At 41.1% G+C, this 27,568-nt stretch overlaps 1 protein-coding gene across 1 annotated transcript in view; it reads right to left on the bottom strand.

Annotated features, from left to right (window-relative positions):
- ascc3 (activating signal cointegrator 1 complex subunit 3) overlaps positions 1–27,568 on the bottom strand; it is a 507,536-nt gene that overhangs the window by 20,650 nt on the left and 459,318 nt on the right. Inside the window, exon 39 of the mRNA XM_059645261.1 lies at positions 271–422. Coding sequence (XP_059501244.1) covers positions 271–422 — 152 coding nt within the window. The remainder of the gene's footprint in view (positions 1–270; positions 423–27,568) is intronic.

Below are 27,568 nucleotides of genomic sequence, written 5' to 3'. Positions count from 1 at the left end.
AAAATGAATTAAAAGATATAGTTATGTTAACCTTGTTGCTTTAATATTTTTCTAGCATATGTTTCCTTGAATGTGCTGCTTCTGCTCTTGTAGCTAGGACCCTTGCGTACAAGGAAATGGCAAGCAGTTAATTGCTTCTTCGCATATCAATTAACTACAGCACATTCTTAATGTAATCGTGTGTTGAATAAAAAATAAATTTTTTGACGATAAGACTTGTTCCGATAGTAAAAGAGTAAAAAGCCACAATAAAAATCTGTAAGTGAATACCTGAATAGGTAGAGGTGCTGTTGCTCAACGTTCGGCAGGGTAAGCAAAGAGGAGTCGTGAACCCATCTGCCTTGAATTACCATTTGAATCAGATTGATTATGTTCAGTGCTGTAGCGAGCCAGCCATTGTTTGCTGCTACATCCAACATTGCCTAAATAAAAGGAATACAGAAGACAGAAAGAAATCAATTGAGTAAAAATACAATATTTAGCACATTGTCGGATTTGCGTAGAATGATAACATGCCAATGTGTAACTTTCTGATTCCATGATTTCCATTAATGCTGAATTATTCGGAAACCCAACTTAAAAATCAATTGCAAGCTTCAGTACAGGCATGCAGCATGGAAACAGACCCTCGGACCAACTAGTCCACGCCAACCATACTTCTAAGCTAAACTAGTCCTACTTGCCTGCATTTGGCCCACATTCCTCCAAATCTTTCCTATTCATGTACTTAGCTAACTGTCTTTTAAATGTTGTAACTGTATCTGCATCCACTATTTCTTCTAGCAGTTCTTTCTACATATCAACCTAGCTCTGTTTTAAAAAAATACATTGCCCCTCATGTCCTTTTTAAATCTTTCTCCTCTCACCTTAAAAATAAGCCTCATAGTTTTGAACTCTCCCACCTTAGGAAAAAGACCTTTGCTATTTATCTGATCTATTCTACTTATGATTTTATAAACCTCTTTAAACCTTCAACATTCCTGTACAAAATGTCCCGGCCCATATTTATAACTCAAACCTTCCATTCCCACCTGTACAGTGATTGGTCTTTGGGCTCATTTAATATATCCTTTTTTTCAATTAATTCGTGGGATGTAGGTGTTTTTGGCTGGACATCATTTATTGCCCATCCCTAGTTGCCCTTGCGGAGGTGGTGGTGAGCTTGAACTGCTGCAGTCCACAAGCTGTGGGTTGACCCAGTGTCGTTAGGAAGGGAATTCCAGGATTTTGACCCAGTGACAGTGAAGGAATGGTGATATACATTCCAAGTCAGGATGGTGAGTGGGTTGGAGGGGAACTTAAAGGTGGTGCTACTCCCATTTATCTACTACCCTTGTCCTTCTAGATTGAAGTGTTTGTGGGTTTGGGAGATGCTGTCTAAGGATTTTTGGTGAATTTCTGAGGTGCATTTTGTAGATAGTAGACGTCACTGCGACTGGTGTTGGTGGTGGTGAAGATGAATGACTGTAGATGTGGTATTAACCAAGCAGGCTGCTTTCTCCTAAGTGGTGTCAAATTTTCGAAGTGTTGTTTGAATTGCACCCATCCAGGCAATTGGGGAGTATTCCATCATGCTACTGACCTTGTAGATGATGGACAGGCTTTGAGGAGTCAGTAGATGAGTTATTTGCCACAGTATTCCAAGCCTCTGACCTGCTCTTGTAGCCACTACATTTATGTGGTCAATCTGATTGAGCTTTTGGTTAATGGTAACCCCAAATTTGTTGATAGTGGGGGATTAGTGACAGTAACACATCTCAATGTAAAGGTGTGATGGTTAAATCGACTTTCATTGGACATGTGTCATTGCCTGATATTTGTGTGGCACAGATGTTACTTGCCACTTCTTAGCCCAAGCTTGGATACTGTCCATATCTTGTTGCATTTGAACATAAACAATGTTGCTGGAAAAGCTCAGCAGGATTGGCAGCATCTGTGAAGGAAAAAAAACAGTTATCATTTTCAGTCCACTGACCCTTCCTCAGATCTCAGAACTCAGCACAGCATTTGATCATAGTTTGGTTCAGTATCTGAAGGGTTACAAACGGTGCTGAAGATTGTGCCATCATTGGCAAACATCTCCATTTCTGAAAGGAAACAAAACAGTAAAAGTGCGGATTCTGGAAATCAGAAACACAAACAGAAATTGCTAGAGAAACTCAGCAGATCTGATAGCATCTGTGAACAGAAGGCAGGGTAATGCTTCGGGTCCAGTGATCTTTCTTCAGAACTGAACAGTGACCCGAGCCGAACCCAAACTGCGCATTACTAAGCAGGTTACTGCTGAGCAGGTTTGCTCGACAACACTATTTATAACACCTTCCATTATTTTATTGATAATTGAGAGTAGACTGTTGGGGCAATAATTGGCCAGGTGGGATTTGTCTTGCTTTTTATGTACAGAACACAACTGGGCAATTTTCTACATTGTCAGGTAGATGCCAGTGTTGTAACTGTTCTGGAAGAGCTTAGATAGGGGTACAACACAAGCCTTTAGTATCCTTGCCAGAATACTGTCAAGGCCCATAGCAATTGCACCATCTAGTGCCTCCAACCATTTCTTGATATTACATAAACGGAACTAAATTGACTGGTGTCTATTGCTGGGAGCCATGGAGGAGGCCAAGATGGATCATCCACTCAGCACTTCTGGCTGAAGTTACTGCAAATGCTTCAGCCTGATCTTCTGCACTAATGTGTTGGTCTCTTTCATCATTGAGGATGGGGATATTTGTGGAAACTCCTCTTCCAGTGAGTTGTCTAATTGTTCACCATTATTTGTGATTGCTTGTGATCCATTGGTTAGGGGATTGCTTAACTTTTTTTAAAATCGCTGACTAGTTATGTTGTTAGAAATGCAAGTAGTTCTGTTTGGTCATTACATCAGGTTGATCCCTTATTTTTAGGTGTGCCTGGTGTTGCTTCTAGCATGCACTCCTGCACTTTCCATTGAATCAGGATTGATCCCTTGGCTTGATGGTAATGGTAGAGAGTGAGGAATATGTTGAGACTTGAGGTTGCAGATTGTGCTGAAATTCAATTATGCTGCTGTTGATGGCCCACAGTGCCTCATGAATGCCCAGTCTCGAGTTGCTAGATTTGCTCAAAGACCAATGTATATAGCTCAGTAATAGTGCCACACAACACGATGGAGAGAATTCTCAATGTGAAGATGAAAATTTGTTTCTACAAGGACTGCATCTGAATGGGTGTTCACTGGGTGCTCTGGTTTCCTCCCACAGTCCAAAGATGTGTAGGTTAGGTGGATTATCCATTGGAAATGCAGGACTGCGTGGATGCAGTGGAGTCCTGTTTAAAAAATCAATGTGGACATGATGGGCTGAACAGTCTGCTTCCACACTAGGGATTCTCTGGTTTTGTGGTGGTCACTCTTGTCAATATAGTCATGGACAGATGCATCTGCAGCTGGCCGATTGGGAAGGATGAGATCAAGTATGTATTTCCTTCTTGTTGGTTCCCTCATCACCTGCCACAGGCCCAGTCCAGCAGCTATGTCTTTTAAGGCCTGACTAACTCAATCAATAGCGTTGCTGCCAAGTTGGTCATGGTGGTCGACATTGAAATCCCCTACCCTGAGAATGTTTTGGTCCCTTGCTACCCTCAGTGCTTTCTCCAAGTGTTGTTCAACTTGGAGGAATACTGATTGGTGTTTCAATTATTAGCCTCTTGGTTGTTGCTGAATTATACCAATGATATCAACTCTCATGCATGCATCTAACGCATTGACTCAAGCTATTATGGGTGTTGGTGCTTCTACCTCTGCCAAGAGCCCTTGTCCACCCAACCCTTTTCCTCCAAGTGCCTGAACCTCTCTTAATCCAATCCAAGCCAACTCAAAGATCAACTCATACCTTAAATTTCCACCAGGACAATTTTTGGGCATCAGGCAAGAATGTGGAGCAATCGATCAGTCAGTTCCTTTCTAATTTAGTTTGCTCTGAAGGCTTATGCCAAGTATTCCAGCAGCATTATTTCTTATGTCCAAAATATTGTGACGAGGAGGAGTCAGGGCATTTAATGATTAGGAAGATTACTCACAACCCAACTGGAGAACTGATTAGAACATTTTGTGTCATGCTATGCTCTTTTTGCCCATTTTTGAATTGTCTCGCTATTACTTTCAGCTTTTAACCTGTGAGAAATAATATTAAATGATTAAGTAACAATATATTTTGTTTGCTGATGAAAGAAGTGCACATAAAAAAAAATTGACCATGACAACCGTCATCATCTTTTCTTGGTGATCCTGAGCGTTTGGCCAATCCACTTCAAGAGTCACACAAATAAATCAAGACAAGATAATTATCTTAGATTATTTAAAGTTATTAGAGAAAAAGTCATCATGGAATCAGTATATTTACCTGAATGAAATGCATGTTGTATTGTATCGTCAGGAAACTTGCAGTTTAAGTGATAATGGGAACTGCAGATGCCAGAGAATCCAAGATAACAAAGTGTGTAGCTGGATGAACACAGCAGGCCAAGCAGCATCTCAGGAGCACAAAAGCTGACGTTTTGGGCCTAGACCCCTCGAAACATCAGCTTTTGTGCTCCTGAGATGCTGCTTGGCCTGCTGTGTTCATCCAGCTCCACACTTTGTTCCTTGCAGTTTAATGCTTTTTAATGCTTTTAAGGCTTAAAAGCAAAGCTAAGTTAAACTAATCTCATCCCTCAAAGTCATTCCTGAGACCAAATATTCCATTGCAACAACACAGTATTCTTACAAGTAGTTGACAGGAAGCCTTTATGAGCTTTAGCTTCTGGGAAGTGAAGTTTCATGATGAAAGGCAAATGCAGTGTGGCAGTTCTCATAAACAAGCAACAACTTATATAGCCTATCAAGCTTTTTGAAAATACTTAGCTGTGATGAAATGTGATAAAAGAATTAGAAAATGCTATAAACCAGAAAGTTACATGTTGAGGAACTGAACTGAAGGTAACCTTTTTACTTTTTCTGTTTTTATCTACTGGGCTATATGTTAACTGTATGCACCTTCTACCCTCCATACACACCAGTTTCAGTCTCTCTTTATATGCTCAACTGAAATCCCAATTAATGCCCTCCATCATTGTATAATTAACTACAATTAATATATAATTAATGGAAGCTGTTACACAAAGTGTATGATAGCACATAGTACACACAAGCTGTTCAATATATTGCTAATGACTCACCACTGGCACACCTTGCAATATGCAAGCTGCAAGATGTTCTGAAGAGTCAAACCAGACTCAAAATGTTAACTGTTTGTCTCTCCTCAGATACTGCCAGACCTGCTGCGTTTCTCTAGAATTCTTTGTCTACTTTTTCTGTAAGAGAATTAGCTATTTTATAAGAATAGTAATATTATAAAGAATGCATGGCTTTAATATGCAATTGTTTGGAGGTGACGTCCTAAATGAACACTTTGTGTTGGTATTTATGAAAGAGAAGGAACTGCTGGAGGTTGATCTCAGGGAAGAGGGTGTTGAATTTCTAAGCCAAGTTGCTATAAAAAAGGAAGTGGTGTTGTGCGTCATAAAAACTATTAAGATTGATAAGTCCTCAGGACTTATCCACCTGGTGGAAATTTAAAGTATGATCCGATCTATCCCAGAATACTGAGGGAGGCAAGAGAACAAATTGTGCAGCATTAACAGATATCTTTGCATCCTCTTCGACCACACGTGAAGTTGCAGAAGACTGGAGAATAGCCAATGTTGTCCCATTGTTCGGAAAGGTAGCAGGGGTAATCCAGGAAATTACAGCCTGAGAGCCTCACATTGGTGGGGGGTTTCTCAGGGACAAGATCTATACACACCTAGAAGCGAATGGACTTATTAACGACAGACAGCATGGTTTTGTGTGGGGGAGGTCGTGCCTCACTAACTTGATTGACTTTTTTGATGAAGATGATTGATGAGGGAAAAGTGGTTGAGGTTGGCTACATGGACTTCAGTAAAGCCTTTGACAAGGTCCTTCACGGCAGACTGGTACAAAAGGTGAACTCGTGGTATTGGGGACAGCTGGCAAGATATATACAAACTGGCTTAGTCATAGAAGGCAGAGGGTAATGGTGGAAGGGTGCTTTTCAGAATGGAGGGTTGTAACTAATGGTGTTTCACAGGAATCAGTGCTGGGAACTCTGCTGTTTGTGGTCTACATAAATGATTTGTAGGAAAATGTGGCGAGTCTAATTAGTAAGCTTGCAGATGATACAAAGATTGGTGGTATTGTGGATAGAGAGGAGGATTGTCTGAGGATACGGCAGAATATAGATCAGTTGGATACATGGTCAGAAAAGCAGCAGAGTTGTTTAATCCAGAAAAATGTGAGGTGATGCATTTTGGAAGGTCAAGTACAGGTGGAAATTATACATTGAATAACAGAACCCTAAGCAGTATTGATATGCAGAGGGATGTGGGTGTGCAGAGAACACTGAAGGTGGCAGTGCAGGTAAATAAGGTAATTAAAAAGGCCTATGGCACGCTCGACTTTATTGCAAGGGGCATTGAGTATAACGATAGGCAAGTTATGCTGCAGCTTTATAGAACTTCAGCAGGGCCACGCTTGGAATACTGTGTACAGTTCAAGTCACTACACTACCAGAAGGATTTAGATGCTTTGGAGCAGGTACAGAAAAGGTTTACCAGATTGTTGCCTGGTATGAGGGATTTTAGCTATGACGAAATTTGGATAGACTGGATTTCTTTTCACTGGAATGCAAGGGGTTTAGGAGCAGCCTGACAGGAGTTCATAAGATTATGAATGGCATAAATTGAGTGGTAAGAAAGAGGCGTTTTCCCAGGGTGAAGGGGTTAATTACTAGGGGACACAGGCTACCAAGGTGTAGGAAAGGGGTAGTTTAAGACAGATGTCTGAGGCAAGTTTTTCATTCAACTGATGGTGAGTGCTTGGAACGCACTGCCAGGGGAGGCGGTGGAGGAAGACCCAATAGCATCATTCATGAACACCTGGACAAATAGGAAGGGAATAGAGGATTTCGGATCCTGTAAGTAAAGACAGTTTTAGTATGGGATAGCAAAATGTGGTGGCTTGGAGGGCTGAAGGGCTTGTTCCTGTGTTGTATTGTTCTTTGTTCTTGTACATCTTTGAAATTGAATGGTGGGTTCACTGAACATTGAATAACATTTAAACACATTTAGTTTGTTCAACTGACTGTCCATTAGTAGGAACATGTGTGGTATTACTATGCTCTTCGAAAGAGCAGGCTGGAATAAAGAGCATTGTCTTTTAAAGAGTGCTTTGCGTGAATCAGAAAGACAGCCAAAATGTTCAACTTAAATGGGATACTTATTTCAACTCCTTAAGCAACTTTCTTTCTTCATGGCTGGTTTTCTCATTATTTTGTGCTTGTTTCTGGTATTGATCTGAGAGCTCACCAAGTTCAAGTTCATAAAGAAAATGTTGAGATCATTCATCCACAAAGTGTCTTTGTACACAGGGTTCTAGAAACATGAAATGCTTTATGATGGAGATTAGATGAGGCAGTGCACATTACATCTTTTAGGAGAAAAACAGATGAATACCTACAGGACTTAAAAATTTCAAGCCATTGAAATACAGTAGGACAATGTTAGCATAACGTACTGCAAAACTAAATTCAACATTCTGGTACAGCCGAACTCTGTGTAACGGATTCTGCAGTATAAACACCGATCTTTCTATTACCAGCAGATTTCACATCATAAATCTGATGGCACGTTCATAAGCAAAGGAGGGTTTGTAATGAATACGCAAAATATTAGTCAGCTACCACAAAATGTTTTGTTATTCAGCAAAAAGAGTTTTGAGTCGGAGGTTAATTAGTTGTTTACTACAGAACTGTGCAAGATGAGGTAAATTAGAGTTTAACTAACTGGCTTTATGAAAGACAAAACAAAATAGCAAGCTTCTCCAGTCCCATAACGTGCCTGTGTAAAATAAACTTAGGGTGAAACAGCCTGATTTAAACATCAGATTGGAAAATACCAGATATGGAAGGATCTAAAATATTATAAATAAGTTTAAAGTTTTCTCTTCTCAGATTTTGCAGAAGTTTAATGCTTTTTGATCAATCAGGAAGGACCCTGTACCAAACGACTGTTGGAAAGTGTGACCTACAAGAATCACTTATGGCTACTAACTGGGAATGCACTCTTGTCCCTTCGAGTGAAAACAAATCTGGGGTTGCTGACTAGGCTGTTCTGTCAAGATGTTATTTAAATATTTGCACAAAGTTACGTACTTCAAATTCTAGCAGTTTTATTTTTAATACTGCAAAGGCACAAACAATAGACTCAATGAGATCTAGCAATGCTTGTGAGTTAGGAGTGTTTCCTATGACACCCAAGTGAACCTTTTGCTCTTCCTTTGACTGACTGCCCCCATCTCAACACCGCGATCTGATTTTGCCAACCATCTCACATTCACTCATCTCCCCAGCCCTGACTTTTCAAGCTGACAAACCTCCTTCTGAATTCCCTTCCTGCCGTAGCCTTTGTGACCTCTTCTCCTCTCCTCGGCTGAGACTTGATGATGAAAGTCCTTTCACATCGCAGCCAAGAACCAGAAACAAAGCATTTCGATGATGTCCTGCTGCTAAATTTGTCAGGATCTCCTAGTTCTGTGTTTCCCACCTGGGAAATTACACACACCACCCCTTAAATAGTAGGGTCATATGGTCATGACATAGTTGACATTTCTCTTTCTATCTGAAAAATGTATGTTTAAAAATCAAGTCGTTCAGGCACAGACACACCTCTATTACAGGTGGAACATGAAGCTAGATCTCCTAGTGGTAGAGGCACTACCACTGTGCTACAACCCCTTAGTAAACTAGGTTTGCAGACATTTTTGGTCCATCTAAGCCTCCGTCCACCCTCTTCATCTAACCCAATTAATGTATCCTTCTGTGATAATTAAACAATTAATTCAAATGAAATTAATTACAAGTGGTCAGCATTTAACTTGGGATTCACTTGCACTGTACACATAGGAATGGATGGTTGCTGGGTTTCGGATGGTGCTGCATGCAATATACATCTCTAAACAAAATTTTATGAAGTGTGCTTAGATTAGGTTGCAGTTCTATCTTTCACTGTCTGATTGACCCATGTAGAAATGCAGTGGTGTTCTCATGTGGTTATCTAATATGTCCATTTAACAGAAAGATCAATCCTGCTACTTAAATTGGAGAAAAGACAAACATTGGAAAGATGCCGAGCCCACACTGTAAAGCTCAGTGATACTAAATCATAGTTACACCTCACATGATTCAATATATCATGTTGAAAATCAGCCACTTAGGGGTTACCATCAAAACAAAGCCCAACCCACAAACTGAGCTCACAATTGATAGAACAGCTTACCCTGTTCTGAGGTGGCAGCAAAGAATACAAATGCTGATACTTTTGGTTCCAATGATAAACAGGGAATGTTATCTCTATCACATGCATGTTATATTTGAAATGTATATGAAATAAGGTAATTGATTACCCTGCAAGAACAAAAATTTTGAAGATGCACTAGACTTTTAGAATGGAAATAAGGAGAAAATTCTTCAACCAAAGCGTGGTGAATTTATGGAATTTACTGCCACAGAAGACTGTGGAGGCCAGGTCATTGAGTACATTTAAGACTGAGATAGATAGGTTCTTCATTATCAAGGGGATCAAGGCTTATGGGGAGAAAGCAGGAGAATGGGATTCAGAAACTTATCAGCCATGATTGAATGGCGAAGCAGACTCAATGGGTCGAATGGCATAACTTCTGCTCCTCTGCCTTATGGTCTTACTTCATACTTGTCACCAGCAGTCAAGAATGGAGGTAGAAACTTATGAATTGATTACTGTAAAACAAATTTATATAGCAGTTACTTGACAGTTGTGAATGAGAATTTTTGTATTTTGAGGAAATGAAGAGGGAGTAGTGGGGGTGGTGGTGAAGAAAATGAAGAAAGTAACACATTCAGCTTTCTGACTGATTGGAGAGTATGAAGAACTTCCTCAGGGGTGGTGACAGTCTACATTTAAACTCCATGCCAATAATTGTCAGGGGATGGGCTACCATCCTTGGTGGTAAAACCCATGCTCCAGTTCAAACTTCATGGCATTCACAGAAAGGGAAATTATATGTCTTTATTTTGTTTGTTTCAATATTAATAAGAACAAGACTGATAATATCTAGATAATGCAACATAAAAAATATGGTGACTTAGTCCACACTTAATTCCCTATACCTCCTCAGCCCCTCTATCTTCTAGCTAAACATTTTTCTGGCCATTCAAACAAAAATTCTGCAATATACTGCATGCTCCCCTGCAGAATTTTGCTTCTACATAACTTCGTGCCACACTTTGGCTAGTTCAGAAGCTTGGCAATTGGGGAATTAATGTGTTTCTTCGAAATAGCAGCTGGTTGTTGGCATGCTCAGATCAGTGGCATGTGAAAGAACACATCTGAGACACTGCAAGCTCCACTCATTGCTGTGCGTATTAACAATTCAGTCGCCCAAGGTATTTAATCAGATCTTGGAGCTTTTGTTAAAGGACCTGTCTGCTAGAAGAGTACCTATTTTAAATTTTAATGAAATACTCAGCTGTCCCCTATAAGCCTTTTATTCTGCATCATCCTGTTTATTTGCAAGTCCCAGCTTATAGGTGTAAAGGGTCAGCGATTAGATAAGAAGCAATCTTTTTCTCTGCCTAGTACACCCAGAAAAATTGGCAATGTTTATACACAGCAGCTCATTCAAAAGACATACAAGGGCTCATTCAATGTACAGAAGTTTATATTAGACCGTATATGTAATCACAACCTGAAGGAGATGCATGAGAGCTGCATTTACTTAAGGCAAACAAGCCACCAAAATCCTTTTTAAACAGAGGTACTGTTTACACGTGCAAGTGACATTTCAATTAAATTATTTTTTTCCCCTTAAAGATACTGACATGACACCCAACAAGACACACAAGTCATTCCATGCCTACTGCCTGTGTGCTATGTCACTGGTAACTTAACGCCCCATTTATACTGCTGAAGCAATTCAAATGGAAGCAGTTCCACAATATAATGTGGCTGGAGATGTCTGGATTTCATTTGGCTTATTCTGCCAGTGGATTTACAGCAATTTCCCAAACGCTTAAATAAATTCTTATACACGGTAACTCTTACGTTTTACATATGATTTTACATCCCTGCCACAAAATGTTCTAAAGGCAATCATAAAATTATACATTTCATGGGAATACAAAAATTTGCAATTCTCTTTCTATCCTTATGTGGTTTACCACTATTTACTTCTGTGCTTTTCTTTGTTCTTTTCTTAAAATTAATTAATGGATGAAAGTATAATAGTACAATTTTGAAATCAGACGATGGGAAATTTGAAAGTGCAGTAAAGACAGCATAGACAAACTGATGAAATGGCCAAAAATATGACAAATTAAATTCAATACAAAACTGGTGATATATTGACAGATGCTGTAGGAAAAATGGTGAGAGACATGATAAGCTAAACTGAGCAATTATAAGTCAGATTTAAGAACAGAGACTGGGGTTGTTGGGTGGGGAAAGCTATCACAGTTTGTGCAGGAATTCTTTAAGGTGGTGGGAGAGGTTAATAATGCAGTTAATTCAGCATATGAAATCTTAGATTGTTGACAGAGAGTACAAAAATCACAAAGTTATGGTAAATCTACGTGAAACCCTAACTTTGCCCCAGCTGGAATAGTATGTTAATTCTGAACATCACCATTTCGGAAGGGCTTCAAGGTTTGGAGAGGGTACATAACAGATTTCCAGAATAGCTGCAGGGATGAGGGATTACAATTGTGGGGCAGACTACAAAAGCTGTACCTGCTATACTTACAGCAAGGAAGGTGAAGAGAATAATTGAGAGTGGATACCATGAAGAATTTTTACAGAATAAATTAGGAGAATTTATTTCCAGCTTCATTAAAAAAATCTGTCAGCAACCAGAAGGTATAGATTTAAGGTAATTTAATGCAAAAGAACTGGCAGGAACATGGGAAAAATATGTTTGTGTAAGGAGCAGCAGGAATTTGAAATGCACTGGTGTGGAGATTCAATAATAGTTTGCAACAAAAAATTGGATGCATTATTGAAGGAGATATTTTGGGGGGGCACGGAAATGAGAGTAAGTCCTCTCGAAAAGATCTTGTGCCGAATCACTGAGTCAGTACCTAAGTGATGTGAAAACTGGCTGCCCTGCAGCAATAATACACTTGGGGCGGCTTTACTTGGTGCAGAGTGGGATGTGTTCTCTTCAGGGACAGGAAATCCAGCCCTTGAGGATGTTTCAGCTCTGTAGCCCCCACAGCAGCAGAAAATAGAGCTGAGATAATCCTTGAAGCTCATGGTCAGCAGCTCACAGTTTAGATAGCTGCAGCTTCAGCTTGATGGCTGCCTCGTTTCAGTCCTTCTAGGTTCTCCCAGCTCTGCAGAGAATGTTACCTGAGCTGGGCCTCCCACTGCATTGGCCACTGATCCAGCGCCACCACCAGCAGGTAGGTCAACCTAGCACCAAGCAGGGAGAGGCCCACTTCCCTGGCTGAGTGACAGTATTTTGCTTACAGGACTCTACTCCTGCTTGCAGCTCAGCTGCTGAAAGCTATGAGTCTGTAAAAGGTGTGATTATATGCCCAGCACTTGCTGCGGTTGCAGGGGAAGATGCCAGGTGTGGTGGGTGTACAGGAGTGTCTTAAATTCTTGTACTCCTTCATGAGTTAGCCAGGTGAAGTAGATGACGAGCTATAATTTAACAATGGCAGAACAGGCTGGAAGGCACGTGTATGACCAAACTGCATTTCCGTTGGAAAAGTTGAAAAAAAACACAAAATCCAAGTTCTGATGGGCTTAGGATTTTGATGAAAACTCAATGGAGAAATGTGAGATATTATATGGAAACATAGGAAGAGTAGGCCACAATCATGGCTGATTAGTACCCTGTCCCATCTTTCCCTAATACCCTTTGATCCCTTTAGCCCAGAGTTGTTTAAATCTCTTCTCGAAAACATTCACTGTTTTGGCCTTAACTGATTTCTTTGGCAGAAAATTCCACAGGCTGATCACTCTTTGTGAAGACATTTCTCCTCATCTCAATCCTAAATGACCTTCAACTGTGACTCCTGGTACTAGATTTTACTCTTTCGATTCTTCCCACTTCCTATAGACAAAGGGGGTGGCCATGGGTACCGACATAGGCCCAAGCTATGCCTGCCTCTTTGTAGGTTACGTGGAACAGTCCCTCTTCCGCACCTACACTGGCCCCAATCCCCACCTTTTCCTCCGTTACATTGATGACTGTATCGGCGGCGACTCTTGCTCCCCAGAGGAGCTCAAGCAGTTCATCCACTTCACCAACACCTTCCACCCCAACCTCAAGTTCACCTGGGTCATCTCCAACACCTCCCTCACCTTCCTGGACCTCTGTCTCCATCTCAGGCAACCAGCTAGAAACTGATGTCCACTTCACGCCCACCGACTCCCACAGCTACCTAGAATACACCTCCTCCCACCAACCCCCCTGCAAAAATTCCATCCCCTATTCCCAATTCCTTCACCTCTGCCGCATCTGCTCCCAGGATGAGGCATTCCACTCCGGCTCATCCCAGAAGTCCGCCTTCTTCAAGGACTGCAACTTCCCCCCGCAGTGGTCGAGAACACCCTTGACCATGTCTCCCACATTTCCCGCAACACATCCCTCACACCCCACCCACGCAATAACAGCCCTAAGAGAATCCCCCTCATCCTCACATACCACCCAACCAACCTCCGGACACAATGCATCATCCTCAGACACTTCCGCCATCTACAATCCGACCCCACCACCCTCGACATTTTTCCATCTCCACCCTTTTCTGCTTTCTGGAGAGACCACTCTCTCCGTGACTCCCTTGTCCGCTCCACACTCCCCTCCAACCCCACCACACCTGGCACCTTCCCCTGCAACCACAGGAAGTGCTACACTTGCCCCCATACCTCCTCCCTCACCCCCATCCCAGGCACCAAGATGACTTTCCATATTAAGCAGGTGTTCACCTACACATCTGCCAATGTAGTATACTGCATCCACTGTACCCGATGTGGCTTCCCTAACATTGGGGAAACCAAGCGGAGGCTTGGGGGGCGCTTTGCAGAACACCTACGCTCGGTTCGCAATAAACAACTGCACCTCCCAGTCGCGAACCGTTTTAACTCCCCCTCCCATTCTTTAGACGACATGTCCATCATGGGCCTCCTGCAGTGCCACAATGATGCCACCCATAGGTTGCAGGAACAGCAACTCATATTCTGCTTGGGAACCCTGCAGCCCAATGGTATCAATGTGGACTTCACAAGCTTCAAAATCTCCCCCTCCCCCACCACATCCCAAAACCAGCCCAGTTCGTCCTCTCCCCCCACTGCATCCCAAAACCAACCCAGCTTGTCCACGCCTCCCTAACCTGTTCTTCCCCTCACCCATCCCTTCCTCCCACCCCAAGCCGCACCTCCATTTCCCACCTACCAACCTCATCCCACCTCCTTGACCTGTCCGTCCTCCCCAGACTGACCTATCCCCTCCCCACCTATCTTCTCCTCTATCCATCTTTGGTCCGCCTCTCCCTCTCTCCCTATTTATTTCAGAACACTCTTCCCCTTCCCCCTCTCTGAAGAGGGGTCTAGGCCCGAAACGTCAGCTTTTGTGCTCCTGAATTGCTGCTTGGCCTGCTGTGTTCATCCAGCTACACCCTTTGTTATACTAGAACATAGAACAGTACAACACAGAACAGGCCCTTCAGCCCACAATGTTGTGCTGACCATTGATCCTCATGTATGCACCCTCAAATTTCTGTGACCATATGCATGTCCAGCAGTCTCTTAAATGACCCCAATGACCTTGCTTCCACAACTGTTGCTGGCAACGCATTCCATGCTCTCACAACTCTCTGTGTAAAGAACCCGCCTCTGACATCCCCTCTATACTTTCCACCAACCAGCTTAAAACTATGACCCCTCGTGCTAGCCATTTCTGCCCTGGGAAATAGTTTCTGGCTATCAACTCTATCTATGCCTCTCATTATCTTGTATACCTCAATTAGGTCCCCTCTCCTCTCCTTTCCTTTTCTCCAATGAAAAGAGACCGAGCTCAGTCAACCTCTCTTCATAAGATAAGCCCTCCAGTCCAGGCAGCATCCTGGTAAACCTCCTCTGAACCCTCTCCAAAGCATCCACGTCTTTCCTCTAATAGGGCGACCAGAACTGGACGCAGTATTCCAAGTGCGGTCTAACCAAAGTTTTATGGAGCTGCAACCAGATCTCACGACTCTTAAACTCAATCCCCCTGTTAATGAAAGCCAAAACAGCATATGCTTTCTTTTAACAACCCTGTCCACTTGGGTGGCCATTTTAAGGGATCTATTTATCTGCACACCAAGATCCCTCTGTTCCTCCACAATGCCAAGAATCCTCTCCTTAATCCTGTACTCAGCTTTCAAATTCGATCTTCCAAACTGCATCACCTCGCATTTATCCAGGTTGAACTCCATCTGCCACCTCTCAGCCCATCTCTGCATCCTGTCAATGTCCCGCTGCAGCCTACAACAGCCCTCTATACTGTCAACGACACCTCCGACCTCTGGGTCGTCTGCAAACTTGCTGACCCATCCTTCAATCCCCTCATCCAAGTCATTAATAAAAATTACAAACAGTAGATTTTACTCTGTTTCATCTTGTGAGAATTTTATAGGTTTCTATGAAATTCGACTTCATTCTTCCAAACTCCAGCGAATATCGCTTTAACCAATCCAATGTCTCTTCATACGTCAGTCCTGTTGTCCCGAGAGTCAGTCTGGTAAAACCTTGGTGCACTCTCTCCATAGCTAGAACACTGTTCCACAGATATGGAGACCAAAACTACACACAGTACTCCAGGTGTGGTCTCACCAAGGCCCCGCACAATTGCTGCAAGATATTCCTGCTCCTCAAAACATACCATTTACCTTCTTCACTGCCCGTTGTACCAGCATGCTTACTCTCAGTGACTGGTTAGTCTGTGATGAGGATCAAATGAAATAGTGGGGATTATTCTCCCTGGAGATTAGAATGCTGAGAGGAGAGTTGATAGAGGTTTTCAAAATTTTGAGGTGGCTGGGCAGAATAGATAGGGAGAAGCTGATTCCTCTCATAAAAAAAAGAATGAGTGGGCTAGATGTAAAGTGATGTGCAAATGAAGCAAGGCTGATATGAAGAGAAACTTTTTTTACGCAGCGCATTAGTTATTAGTTAAGGCATGGAATTCACTACATGAAAATATGGTGGACGCAGATCCACTTGAGGCATTCAAGAGTGCACAGCATGATTAGTTGAATAGAAATAGTTTGCAAGGTTATGGGACAAAGGCAGCAGATTAGCACCAGGGAATAGAAGTCGCAAAGGCACGATAGGCAGAATGGCCTCCTTCGACAATGTAACATTTCTGTGATTCTGGTGTACAAGGACACCAAGGTCACGTTGCACCAACCCCCCTTCCCAATTTATCACCATTCAGATAATAATCTACCTTCCGGTTTTTGCTGCCACAGTGGATAACCTCATATTTATCCATTTATTGCTTTCAACTTTTTAACCTTCATTTCAAACATTAAAACATTCAGTTACTGAGGGGAGAAAAAGGCCTCAAGTTTTTAAAAAGCATTTTGAGCGAATATTTTTACTCATCAATAAACAGTGACAGAGAAGGAAGGATGTATTTTCACTTTTATGTGCAACTCTGCTAGAAAAATTTTGGCAGTCATTTTCATGCTAAATTTTCCTGTAAAACACGAGGCACAAATTCTGATGTTTATGTACAACAGAGAACAGTCAAAAACAATTCAGAATTATCTCGTAAGCAGTTCTAAGAGTTTTGAAGGATGACAGCAACAAGTTAGTTTTCAGTTATGATCTTGATCAAGGACAAGCGCTTTTTTTGAACAAGATAAAAGACAAAAAGTAGTAGTAATTTGAATAGCTAATGAAATTATGACTCCCCAGTAGTTATGAACTGCCACCTGCAATTGAATTCAATGATCTTGTTTGCTTTATTGAAAGAATTCAGCGTGGAAGGAGTTTTGAAATTGGACTCTGTCTGAGGAGGCAGTATCATCACAAAAGCACTCTGCTGTACTGCAAGGCTGAATAACCTCACTAAACAGCTCTGCTGTCTATCATATGCAAGCAATGCACTACAGATTAAATGTCCTGCCTAGCCAACAATGAAGTCACAGTAATTTGGTTTCTAATTGCACATTTATTTCTTCCTCCCCAGTTTTCTCCCACAAAGCTACAGGCACCTTTGGGAATTGAGGTTTGAAGATGGATTGTATTGTACTGTCATTAATTGTATTATCATTACTGCCACAAGTAAAAGTTTGAAAATAAAAACAAGTTAAATTTTACAGATGGTCCGCTTTGATGTATGACACATGTACGAGTATTCTACGAAGACAAGAAGTGTGAATACTTTTGTCTGGATTTGTGCAAAAGCAAAATATTACCAACACTCAACTCATCAGTGAGTGGCCTGAAACTGAGCAGGTCTCATGCAGAAGCATCCTGAATAGGTTGAATAGTTTGCTCCCTGTCATATTTCCTCAGGTTAATGATTTTTTTGTAATTATTTGACTTTTAAAAAGGGCCCTGGTGACATTTGCTCTTTTACAAAAAAAAAATGCACCAGTGTACTCGTATAACAGTGTTGTTAGAGGATATGTGGTAATTAATAAATGATTAAAAAGCCTTTGGTTGTTGTAACTTGTGCAATTGTCTGTTGTTACTTTATGAACCTACATCCTGAAAGGTTACCAATCAGGAAGCTCAGCTGCTGTCTAACAAACTTAATTAATCAAAAAGTCATTTCCTTGCCGTAACTATGACTTAAAAGCGCTTTAAGTATGCCAGCAAACCTACAAGTTAATCAAAATGCTAATGCTGTACAAATTAAAGTTGTGATTAACATTTCACAGTAGCTGCTTGAGCAAATTGATCACACAAATGGATTACGCATTACTCATTTCCTCCCAGACTGAAATGGGAAAAGGTTTGTCATGTGCTGAAGATGGATTGTTCGTAAGCATTGTATTGTCATTAAACTGTCACAAGGCTCACAGAGCATTTTAGACACTGTGAGAGATTCCACTGTTCCTTTTCCTGATCTTAACAGCTGTTATTCTGGATTCTCACAGTAAACAGATCTGCATTCAGTTTTTTTATTATGAAAAGCTCATGATGATGCTGATAATTCTTTGTAACCATTGAGAAATCAAACCTGCTTCCCAGGTCTGGATTTAAAAGGACTGTGTTCAACAAAATGATGTCTTCATTAAGCAGTCTGCTGAAAGCATGAACAAAAATTATTGCTTAAACCCAGAAACTAACCTAACTAGTGAGGCTATTGTATTAAGAAATTGATTTGGTAAGAAAGTGGGGAAAAAAAAAGGTAACACACAAAATATTGGCGTTACATTACAAACTGCACAGTGGTACGACACGGGTTCATCTCTAATCTGCCAGACTCAAATAGCAAGTTGAAAGGTCACCTTAAAAAAAAGTGGCCTGGAGGGTTAGTACCAGCTCAAGCCTTCAGCCGTTCAGTTGCAAAATTGAAAAGTGCCCAGTTAACCTCAAGGTATCTCAAACATTTGATCACCAGGTGAAGCTTGCTATTTCATCTTGTTACAATGTAGTAGCAACAGAAGTAGCATTTAGGATGTTGTCATCAAGCCAAAAAAAATGTTTGTCATTCACACAAAAATGAAATGTGGTTTATGAATTTCAGTGTTTGGCAGGGTTATCATATGTTGAAAGATTGGAGCGACTGGGCTTGTATACACCTGACTTTAGAAGGATGAGAGGGGAATCTGATTGAGACGTATAAGATTATTAAGGGTTTGTACACTCTGGAGGCAGGAAGTATGTTTCCGATGATGGGTGAGTCCAGAACCAGAGCACACAGTTTAAAAATAAGGGGTAGGCCATTTAGAACAGAGTTGAGGAAAAACTTCTGCACCCAGAGAGTGGTGGATATATGGAATGCTTTGCCCCAGAAGGCAGTGGAGGCCAACTCTCTGGATAGTTTCAAGAAAGAGATGGATAGAGCTCTTAAAGATAGTGGAGTCAAGGGTTATGGGGATAAGGCAGGAACAGGACACTGATTGTGGGTTTTCAGCCATGAACATAATGAATGGTGGTGCTGGCTCAGAGGGCCAAATGGCCTACTCCTGTACCTATTGTCTCTTGAGGGTAAGCGAGTAGGTTGTATGTTCCAAAGACTTGTGGGTTGTATCAAACAGCATATCACTTTTGACTGCGTGTAACAAGTAAGATATTGACTGTATATGATTGCACGCAAATCAACATCTCTTTTTAAAGTAAAAATATTCTCAACATGAACTCGATTATATGTAGAACACAAAAATTCTGCAGCAGGAATGATCTATTACACATATGTTGACAGAAACAAATTAAGAAAATAATTAAATCTAACTTTGTTATTAAGGCTGCCGATAAGGACGGAGCTGTTGGAGCTTGGCACACTACGTTGTAGAGGCTGAGCAACAGCTCTTAGATACTTCCCCTGTCTTACCCGAACCATGGCCCATCAGGCCAGTTGATCAACTACAGTAACTGATCTAATTTCATCTGGTGACATTCCCCCCACTGCCTCCAAGCTGATAGCTCCTCAGCCTCGCATAGCTCGCTTCCCATAAAACAGGACTGTCTGAGCAAAACCATTGTTTCAGCCTGCTCCTGCCCCACAGAGCTCACCTCTTCCAACTTTGACTTAGTCTTCTCTCCCCTGGCCCAATCCCTGCCCACATACATCCATGATTCCTCTGATACCTTATGCCTGTTCCAAAACTTCCAGTTTGCAGGTTCCAGCCTCCTCCTCTTTACCATGGACCTGCAATCCCTTTACATGTCTACTTCCCACCAGCAGGGTCTGAGGGCTCTCCACTTCTTCCTTGAACAAAGAGACCTCAACCATTCCCAAATACCACCACCCTCCTCCGCGGGCTGAGCTTGTCCTCACTCTCAACAATTTCTCTTTTAACTCCTCTCATTTTCTTCAGGTCAGAGGGGTGGCCAGGGGTACCCATATGGGTCCCAGTTATGCCCGTGTCTTCATTAGGTATGTGGAACATTCCTTGTTCCCGTCCTATTCTGGCCCCCACCCACAACGCTTTCTCCGATATATTGATGATATCATCGGTGCAGTTTTCCTCTCTTGTCTGGAATTGGAAAAGTTAATCAATTTCACCTCCAATTTCCATCCAGCCCTCACTTTCACCTGGTCTATTTCTGACTCCTCTCTTCCCTTCCTCGACATCTGTTTCCAGTCCTGGGGATAGACACCACTAATATCCACTCTAAAACCCACTAACTCCCACAGCTACCTAGATTATACATCCTCGCTCTGTGCTTTCTGTAAAGGCTCCATCCCATTCTCTCGGTTCTCCATTTCTGTCGCACATGTTCAGATGAGGTCAACTTCAACAAGACAGCTTCCAAAATGTCCACCTTCATCCTCAACCGAGGATTCCCCAGCACGGTTGTCGACAGGGCCCTCTACTGGGTCTGATCCATCTCCTGCACTTCTGCCCCCACCCCCCTCTCTTCCCTCCTGCAACAGCAGTAGGGTTCCCCTTGTCCTTACCTACCATCCCACCAGTATTCACATGCAGAAGATCATCAGGCACCATTTCAGCTAATTTCAGTGAAATGCCACCACTAGACACATATTCCTCTCCCGTTCCTTGTCTGCCTTCTGCAGAGGCTGTTCCCTCCGCAATACCCTGGTCCACACTTCCTTCACCCCCAACACCCCTACAGTCCCATGGCACCTTCCCCTCCAACTAGCGAAGGTGCAACATCTGCCCATTTACCTCCTACCTCCTCATTATTCAAGGGCCCAAACAACTTTCCAGGTGAAACAACACTCCACCTATACTTCCCAGAATCTAGTCTACTGCATTTGCTGCTCACAGTGTGGTTTCCTTTACATTAGGGAAACAAAGCGTAGACTGGGTGACAGCTTCACAGAACATCTATGTTGTGCTCGCATAAAAAACCCTGAGCTACCAGTGCCTACCAGTTTAACAAGCCATCCTGTTCCCTGGCCAACATATGTCTCTGGCTTGCTGCAGTGTTCCAGTGAAGCTCAATGCAAGCTGGAAGAGCAACACCTCATTTCCACTTGGGGACCCTACAGTGCTCTGGACTCAATATCAAGTTCAATAATTTTAGGGCCTAAACTCTATGTCTTAGCCCCCTAACCCACACACCAGGCCTTGTTACCACATAACCTGCCATTATACACTACCTACTGTTAATCACTAACAGATCCAATTCACAATTATTCACTGTCCTAGCCAGATTGTTACCAATTCCTTTATTGATCCAATTGCTCTTCTCTCTCTTTGGGATCTATCCTATATGCTATTGTTTACCTCCAATCTCATCCCTCTCCCTATTTAATGCATCTTTAAAGCTTGTTAGAAAGGGAGCAATAGTTTAAACACCATGAGAAGAGGGTGTGGATTGTTTAGACTATGATTGGCATAGAAAAGTAGCAGAAACAACTGACTATTAACTTTAGTTAACTGATTAAATTCAAACCAGGCAAGTCCACTTTGCCTGGTCAAGACTTGCCATGGGAATGGAGCACAGATTGCCTGTCAGATATCGGAGTGCTGCATTACCAGAGGTGTTTTTTTGAATGAAGTACTGTCTACTTGTTTAGGCAGATCAGATGGAAAACATAGATTTCATAATACTATTTAAGCAGCAGCAGGGGCTTCTTTCTAAATTCTGACGACAGTCTTCCTTTCACTGACACTACAAAAATAGATTAAGAGGTTTCTTAAAGCTGTTTATTGGAATTCCTTGCACAGATTGATAATGATTGCCACATTTGCTACCATAACAATGGCAATTTAGTTCAACTGCAGAGCATATTTGAAAGGCTGTGAACATTTCTAAAATACATGATGTAACACTACACTGATGGAAAATGCCCTTTTTGTGAATAAAAGCAAGACCATACGTGAGTGAATGCACAAAAATTAGACATAATCATGACACAGGCACACAACAGTGCCTAAGAACAGTGCAGAATTGCCAGGCTCAGGTAATAGGTCATCAACGCTGCCAGAAGGTGGATGTTTTCTGTATTTTGAATGCCATGCGTCATCTTTAAGCCAACTTAATCCTAAAGAGACCCTGTTGACCACTCCATTCTTCTGAAGAAGGGACATGATGTACTCTTGACAACTCTTAACAACAATTTACAATAGTTAATTCCATTAAAAATAAGTAAATCACAATGCTGTTTTGTGGCTTGGCTAAAATATATCAGCCTGAAAGTACTTTTACAGATCCAGTGCATAGTTAATCCAAACCAGTGTAAAAACCCAGCACAATTCATTATATTCCTGTAGAATAAATCCAATAGCAGCTCCAGCTTAGTGTTGGTATTACGTATTTGTTATTTCATTTTGTAAAGCAAAAACAATGCTTGGAGATTTAAAGAACTACTGGGACAGGTTTCCTACCCATGGACAAAAAATGCATTATTAATGCAGCCTATGTTAATCTTAGAACGTAGGAGCATAAGAATTAGGAGTGCCCTTTGAGCCTGCTCTGCCATTTAACATGATGATGGCTGATCTGATCTTGGTCTCAACTCCATTTTTCTGCCTGTTCCCCATAGCCTTTTATTTTGCTTTTCATCAGAAACTTTTCTATTTCTTTCTTGAATCAGTTGATTGATTCTGCCTCCACTGCGCTTTGGGGCAGTCAGTTCCACAGATTCACTACCCTCCGAGAGAAGTAGTTTTTCCTCATCTCAGTTTTGAACCTACTGCCACTCAGTCAGCCTCTTGGTTTATTGGGAAAGAAAATAACACTATTCCTGGTACATAATAAATATTGTTTTCGGTTGGCATGGTAACATTTTTCCATTTGTTTTAAAGAAGAGGGGACAACATAAATCATTGCAGCCCAAGAGGATATCTGTTCATCAACTTCACCTCTGCATGGTTTGTGATAAATAGGTTTGAAATGATTTGAGCATTCAGCAATGCTAAAAAGACAAACAAGTTCGTAAGGGTTAAATTCCCAATTTAAAAAGGGAGGGATAAACCAAATAGCTCCAGTCACTCTAAATTCAGTAACAAGAAAGCGATTAAAGATCAGTGTGAAGTACAAATTAATTCTCATTTCAAATAGTACAGGTTAATAAGGTACAGCCAGCATGGAATTTTTAAAAGGCAAATCATATCTGTCTAACCAGATAGAATTCTCTGATGAAATAACAAAGAGGATCGATGATAGTGGTGGAAAAGTTGCATCTTCATACTTATGAATGGTATCTTTAGGTATTAAGAGGATAGTGGGAATTTGACAGGATGTCCACTTTGGTAGGAAGAATAGAAAATCAGGGCTTTCTGGGTGTCCTTGTATATGAATCAAGAAAGTTGGCATTCAAAATTTAGGGAGGCAAACGGAACGTTAGCCTTTATGATGAAGTATAAGAGTTGGCAATTCTTGCTACAAATTGTTGAGGCTATTAGTGAGATCGTACTTGGAGTACAAATTTGGTCTACTTGCTTAAGGACAGATATAGTTGCATTGGAAACGATTCAGACTAAGCTCACCAGGCTGATTCCTAGGATGAAGGTTTGACTTACGAAACAGGAATGAGCAGGACAGGGCTATTCACATTGGAGTTTAAAAGAATGAGATGACCTAATTAAAACTGACAAGATTTGGGGGAGACTTGACAGGTTAGGTGCTAAGAGGGTGTTGCCTCTTGTGGGGGAATCTAGAACTAGGCAAGATAGTTTCAAAATAAGGCACTCCCAATTAAGACAGTGATGAGGAGGAGTTTCTCTTCAAATGTTGTTAGACTTTGGAATTCTCCTTTCTGTGCAGCAATGGAGGCTGAGTCATTGAATATATTTAAGGCTGTGTTTTAGAATTATGCTCCAGCATCAAGCGTTGATTTGGGAAGACACTGATTAACATAGGAGTGAATGTCTCTGGAAGACAATCAGTTAAATGGTTTTAAGGCTACAACTGGATCAGCCATGATCTAACTGAATGAAAGAACAGGCTCAAGGGGTCACTGGCCCTTTCTTGCTCCTATTTTTAATGGTGTTATAACCTGAGCCCTCCTAAAGCTGATGAATCAGTACGTGTTCATATTAAACACCACTTATCGAAAACACAAAGTAGCAATGGCACAAAATGTATCCTGTATGGGAAATTTCAAGTATGTCACAAAGGCTCAGCAACATCACTTCTGAGTCCTAAGGTCATATCTATGAGACTAGGCCTGTGAATAACATTATTGCCCTCACCATCACTAAACTACCTGCCACAGTTTCAACTGCCCATGATATCAGTTGTTAGCATTGATTCTGCTTTCCCATTTATACCCACTGAACCTTTCTTATCCCTTCATCTTTTGTTTATCATCATCTATTTTGTCATTTCAGTTTTGTCCTTGACCCTATCACAAACTTTCCTTTTGTACTTTCTGTTCATTCCCTCTATCACTGCCTTGTGGGAAAACTGTTACATTTTTAAATATGTGCAGATCTGATAAATGGATCATTTGTCTAAAACGTTCAACACTGCATCTCTCTCTTTCTCCAAATGTTACTCGGTATACTGAGTACTTCCAAAAGTTTCAATTTTGTATTATGTGTGGGTGTTTTACTGTTAATCAAATGCTTTGTGTTGGCCAAACAAAGATATAACATGAAAGGATCTAGATGCTTAAGGTGTTCTTCTTGATGGGTGTATGGCCAGGAGACAGCATTAGAGCTCTCTCTCTCTCTAGACTGGCAGAGCTAAGGATTAGGTGAGAGGAGGGTGGCTTGTCTTGTAGTATATACATCTGGACAATATAATTTTTTGCTTGTTTTTTGTGCTGTGGCTCACCATATTTGTAAACTGAGGTTACAGGATATATGTCCCTCCTTCCTTTCATAGAGTACCTAGTTTCTGCAAATTTTTCTTTGCTGAAATCCCTATTGTTCCACTGCATTGAGTTCTTCTGGCAAATCCTCAAGTAAGTAATTTCTGGCTGTAAATTATGTCCTGTATTCTAAAGCTTTATCTTTTCTCCCTTTCCAAAATAAATTCCTTTCTAAGTTTCCAAGATGCTAACTTCAAAATGTGTGACTTGAATCAGTATTTTTACAATGGCAACTTGTACAGTTTCTAAGAATAAGAAATGTAAGAAACACAATAAATATTATGCACGTGTGCAAATATTTGAAGTAGGAGTGTTGGATAAATGAAGGTGAACAGTTAGGAACGTCAAAGGATTTTGTTGGAATAAAGGGTGCTGGGAAGTGAGTTAAAGGCCACATGAATCAACAGTAGCTTGATTTTCACAGTTTGACAGAAAAGAGACATTTATAAGCATTGGACATGCATGGACAATTAGTAGCAGATACGTAAGCTTGCACTTCAGCTTTTCTGTGTGATGATAAACAAGGCGATTCCCTGGACAGCAGTTTCGAAAGCCCTGCACACACATCTTTTATGAGGTACTTGGTTTCCATGTCACTGCAGCTGGCTGTAAATTATGCTAACTATTCTACATCTCTAGCCTTTCCTCTGATTCCAAAATAGACCTCTTCCTTAGTTCCTAAGATGCCAATTTCTACCATAATGCAGTTCAGCATTGAGTGTAATAGATTAAAAGGGAAAATGATGCATAATTTCCATTAGCTTTTAATGCCTCAAGAAGATTTGGAGGTCTTATAGAAAGGGATGATGCTTTATAGATTTAGGTTCTTAGATACTGAAATTATTCAATTAGTTTAGAATCTCCCAAATTAATACAATTTCTGTATTTGTAGTGTCTATAACCTTTTTGTTGTTGTTAAGGGGAACATAAGCTAAACTGATTCCCACTTTTCGTATTTGAAATAAATTCTATGTTTGGTTTTTGCTTTTGCTCCACTTTTGGTTTATTATACTTCTATATTTTCATCAATAAGTAGTACGTGAGGAGTCAAAATCACGTTATCAAAGCAGACTGATTCAGATAAGGGACACAGCAATCCGACTCTAGCTGTTTTGACATTACATAAGATGGCAAGGCTGCGAGCAATGACCAAACTTCAGGGTTCAGCTAATTGGAATGGTTAAATTCATTGACGGCATCTTTGACCAGCATAGAAATTATTTTCATTTAACATTAATGACTAGCTTTTTTTAAAAATTAAAGCACGAGATGTTTCTTACTATCAGTTCTAAAGTCACACTCCAATCTACAGTCTCTGTGATTAAACAGCTCAGTGGCATAAAACTGTGCCATAAAAGGCAGTAGTTTGAGGCATTGGATCATGCTCTCAGTTCGAGCTATGTGGACTTTACAACCAGTTATAATGCACAGTCTGCATTTTAAAGACTAAACCGTCTTAGATTTGATGAATTGAGAGAAAACGAGTTTGAGTTAGACCACATATCTACAACATCCTTGGGAAATTCCTCAGAATTATTCATTTTCTTGGGGTTCCAATATTGTGTAGTGACTTTGTATTGAATCCAGTATTCTCCTGATACTGAGTATAATTTAAATCCACTTTTAGTTTTGAGATATTGGAAAGTCCAAGTGTGGTTCAGACAGCATAGCAAATTGATATCAATATTTTCCAAGCAATCCGTTCAGAGATGTTACTACACCTGTCTGGATCAGATTGGACTTAAACCTAGACCTCTGGTCTCAGTGTTATGGGCACTATCACTCGGCCACAAAAGCCCTTAGGAAATTGGCTATAGCAAAGAGTACTTAGAATTGGCAACATGGTGAATCCCAGATAAATTATTTTTCTAATGAAAGATCATTGACCTGGAATATTAATTTTATTTCTTCACAGATGTTGCCTGACCATTTAGATTTTTTCCTTTATTCGTTCACGGAATGAGAGTGTTGCTGGCTAGGCAGCATTTATTGTCCAGACAGCAGCATCAAGCACATTGCTGTGGGATTGGAGTCACATGTAGGCCAGGCCAGTTAAGGGTGGCAGTTTCCTTCCCTGAAGGATGTCAGTGAACCAGATGGGGTTTCTGACAATGGATTCATGGTCATCATTAGACTCTTAATACTAGATATTTACTCAATTCAAATTCCACCATCTGCCGTGTTGGGATTTGATCCTGGGTGCCCAGAATATTATCTCTGTCTCTGGATTAACAGTCCAATGACAATACCACAAGGCCCTCGCCTCCCCTAGGTGCACTGCAACAACTCAGCAAGGCTCTTTTGGCAGTACCTATCAAACATGTGACCCTTACCATTGAGAAGGGCAGTAGATACACGGGAACACTACCACCTGCAAATCACACATCAGCCTGACTTCGAACTCCATCACGTTACTTTACTGTCATTGGATCAAAATCTTGAATTCCCGTCTTATCAGCTACCTGCACCAGACTGGGTGCACTTGTTCAAGAAGATAGTTCATGACCTCCTTCTCAAAGACAATATGCAATAGAAAGCGCA

This window comes from Stegostoma tigrinum, chromosome 4, assembly GCF_030684315.1.
Source record: "Stegostoma tigrinum isolate sSteTig4 chromosome 4, sSteTig4.hap1, whole genome shotgun sequence".
Classification (NCBI taxonomy): domain Eukaryota; kingdom Metazoa; phylum Chordata; class Chondrichthyes; order Orectolobiformes; family Stegostomatidae; genus Stegostoma; species Stegostoma tigrinum.
Note: the sequence above shows the minus strand (reverse complement) of the source record. Positions and strands in the feature narration are given on the sequence as shown.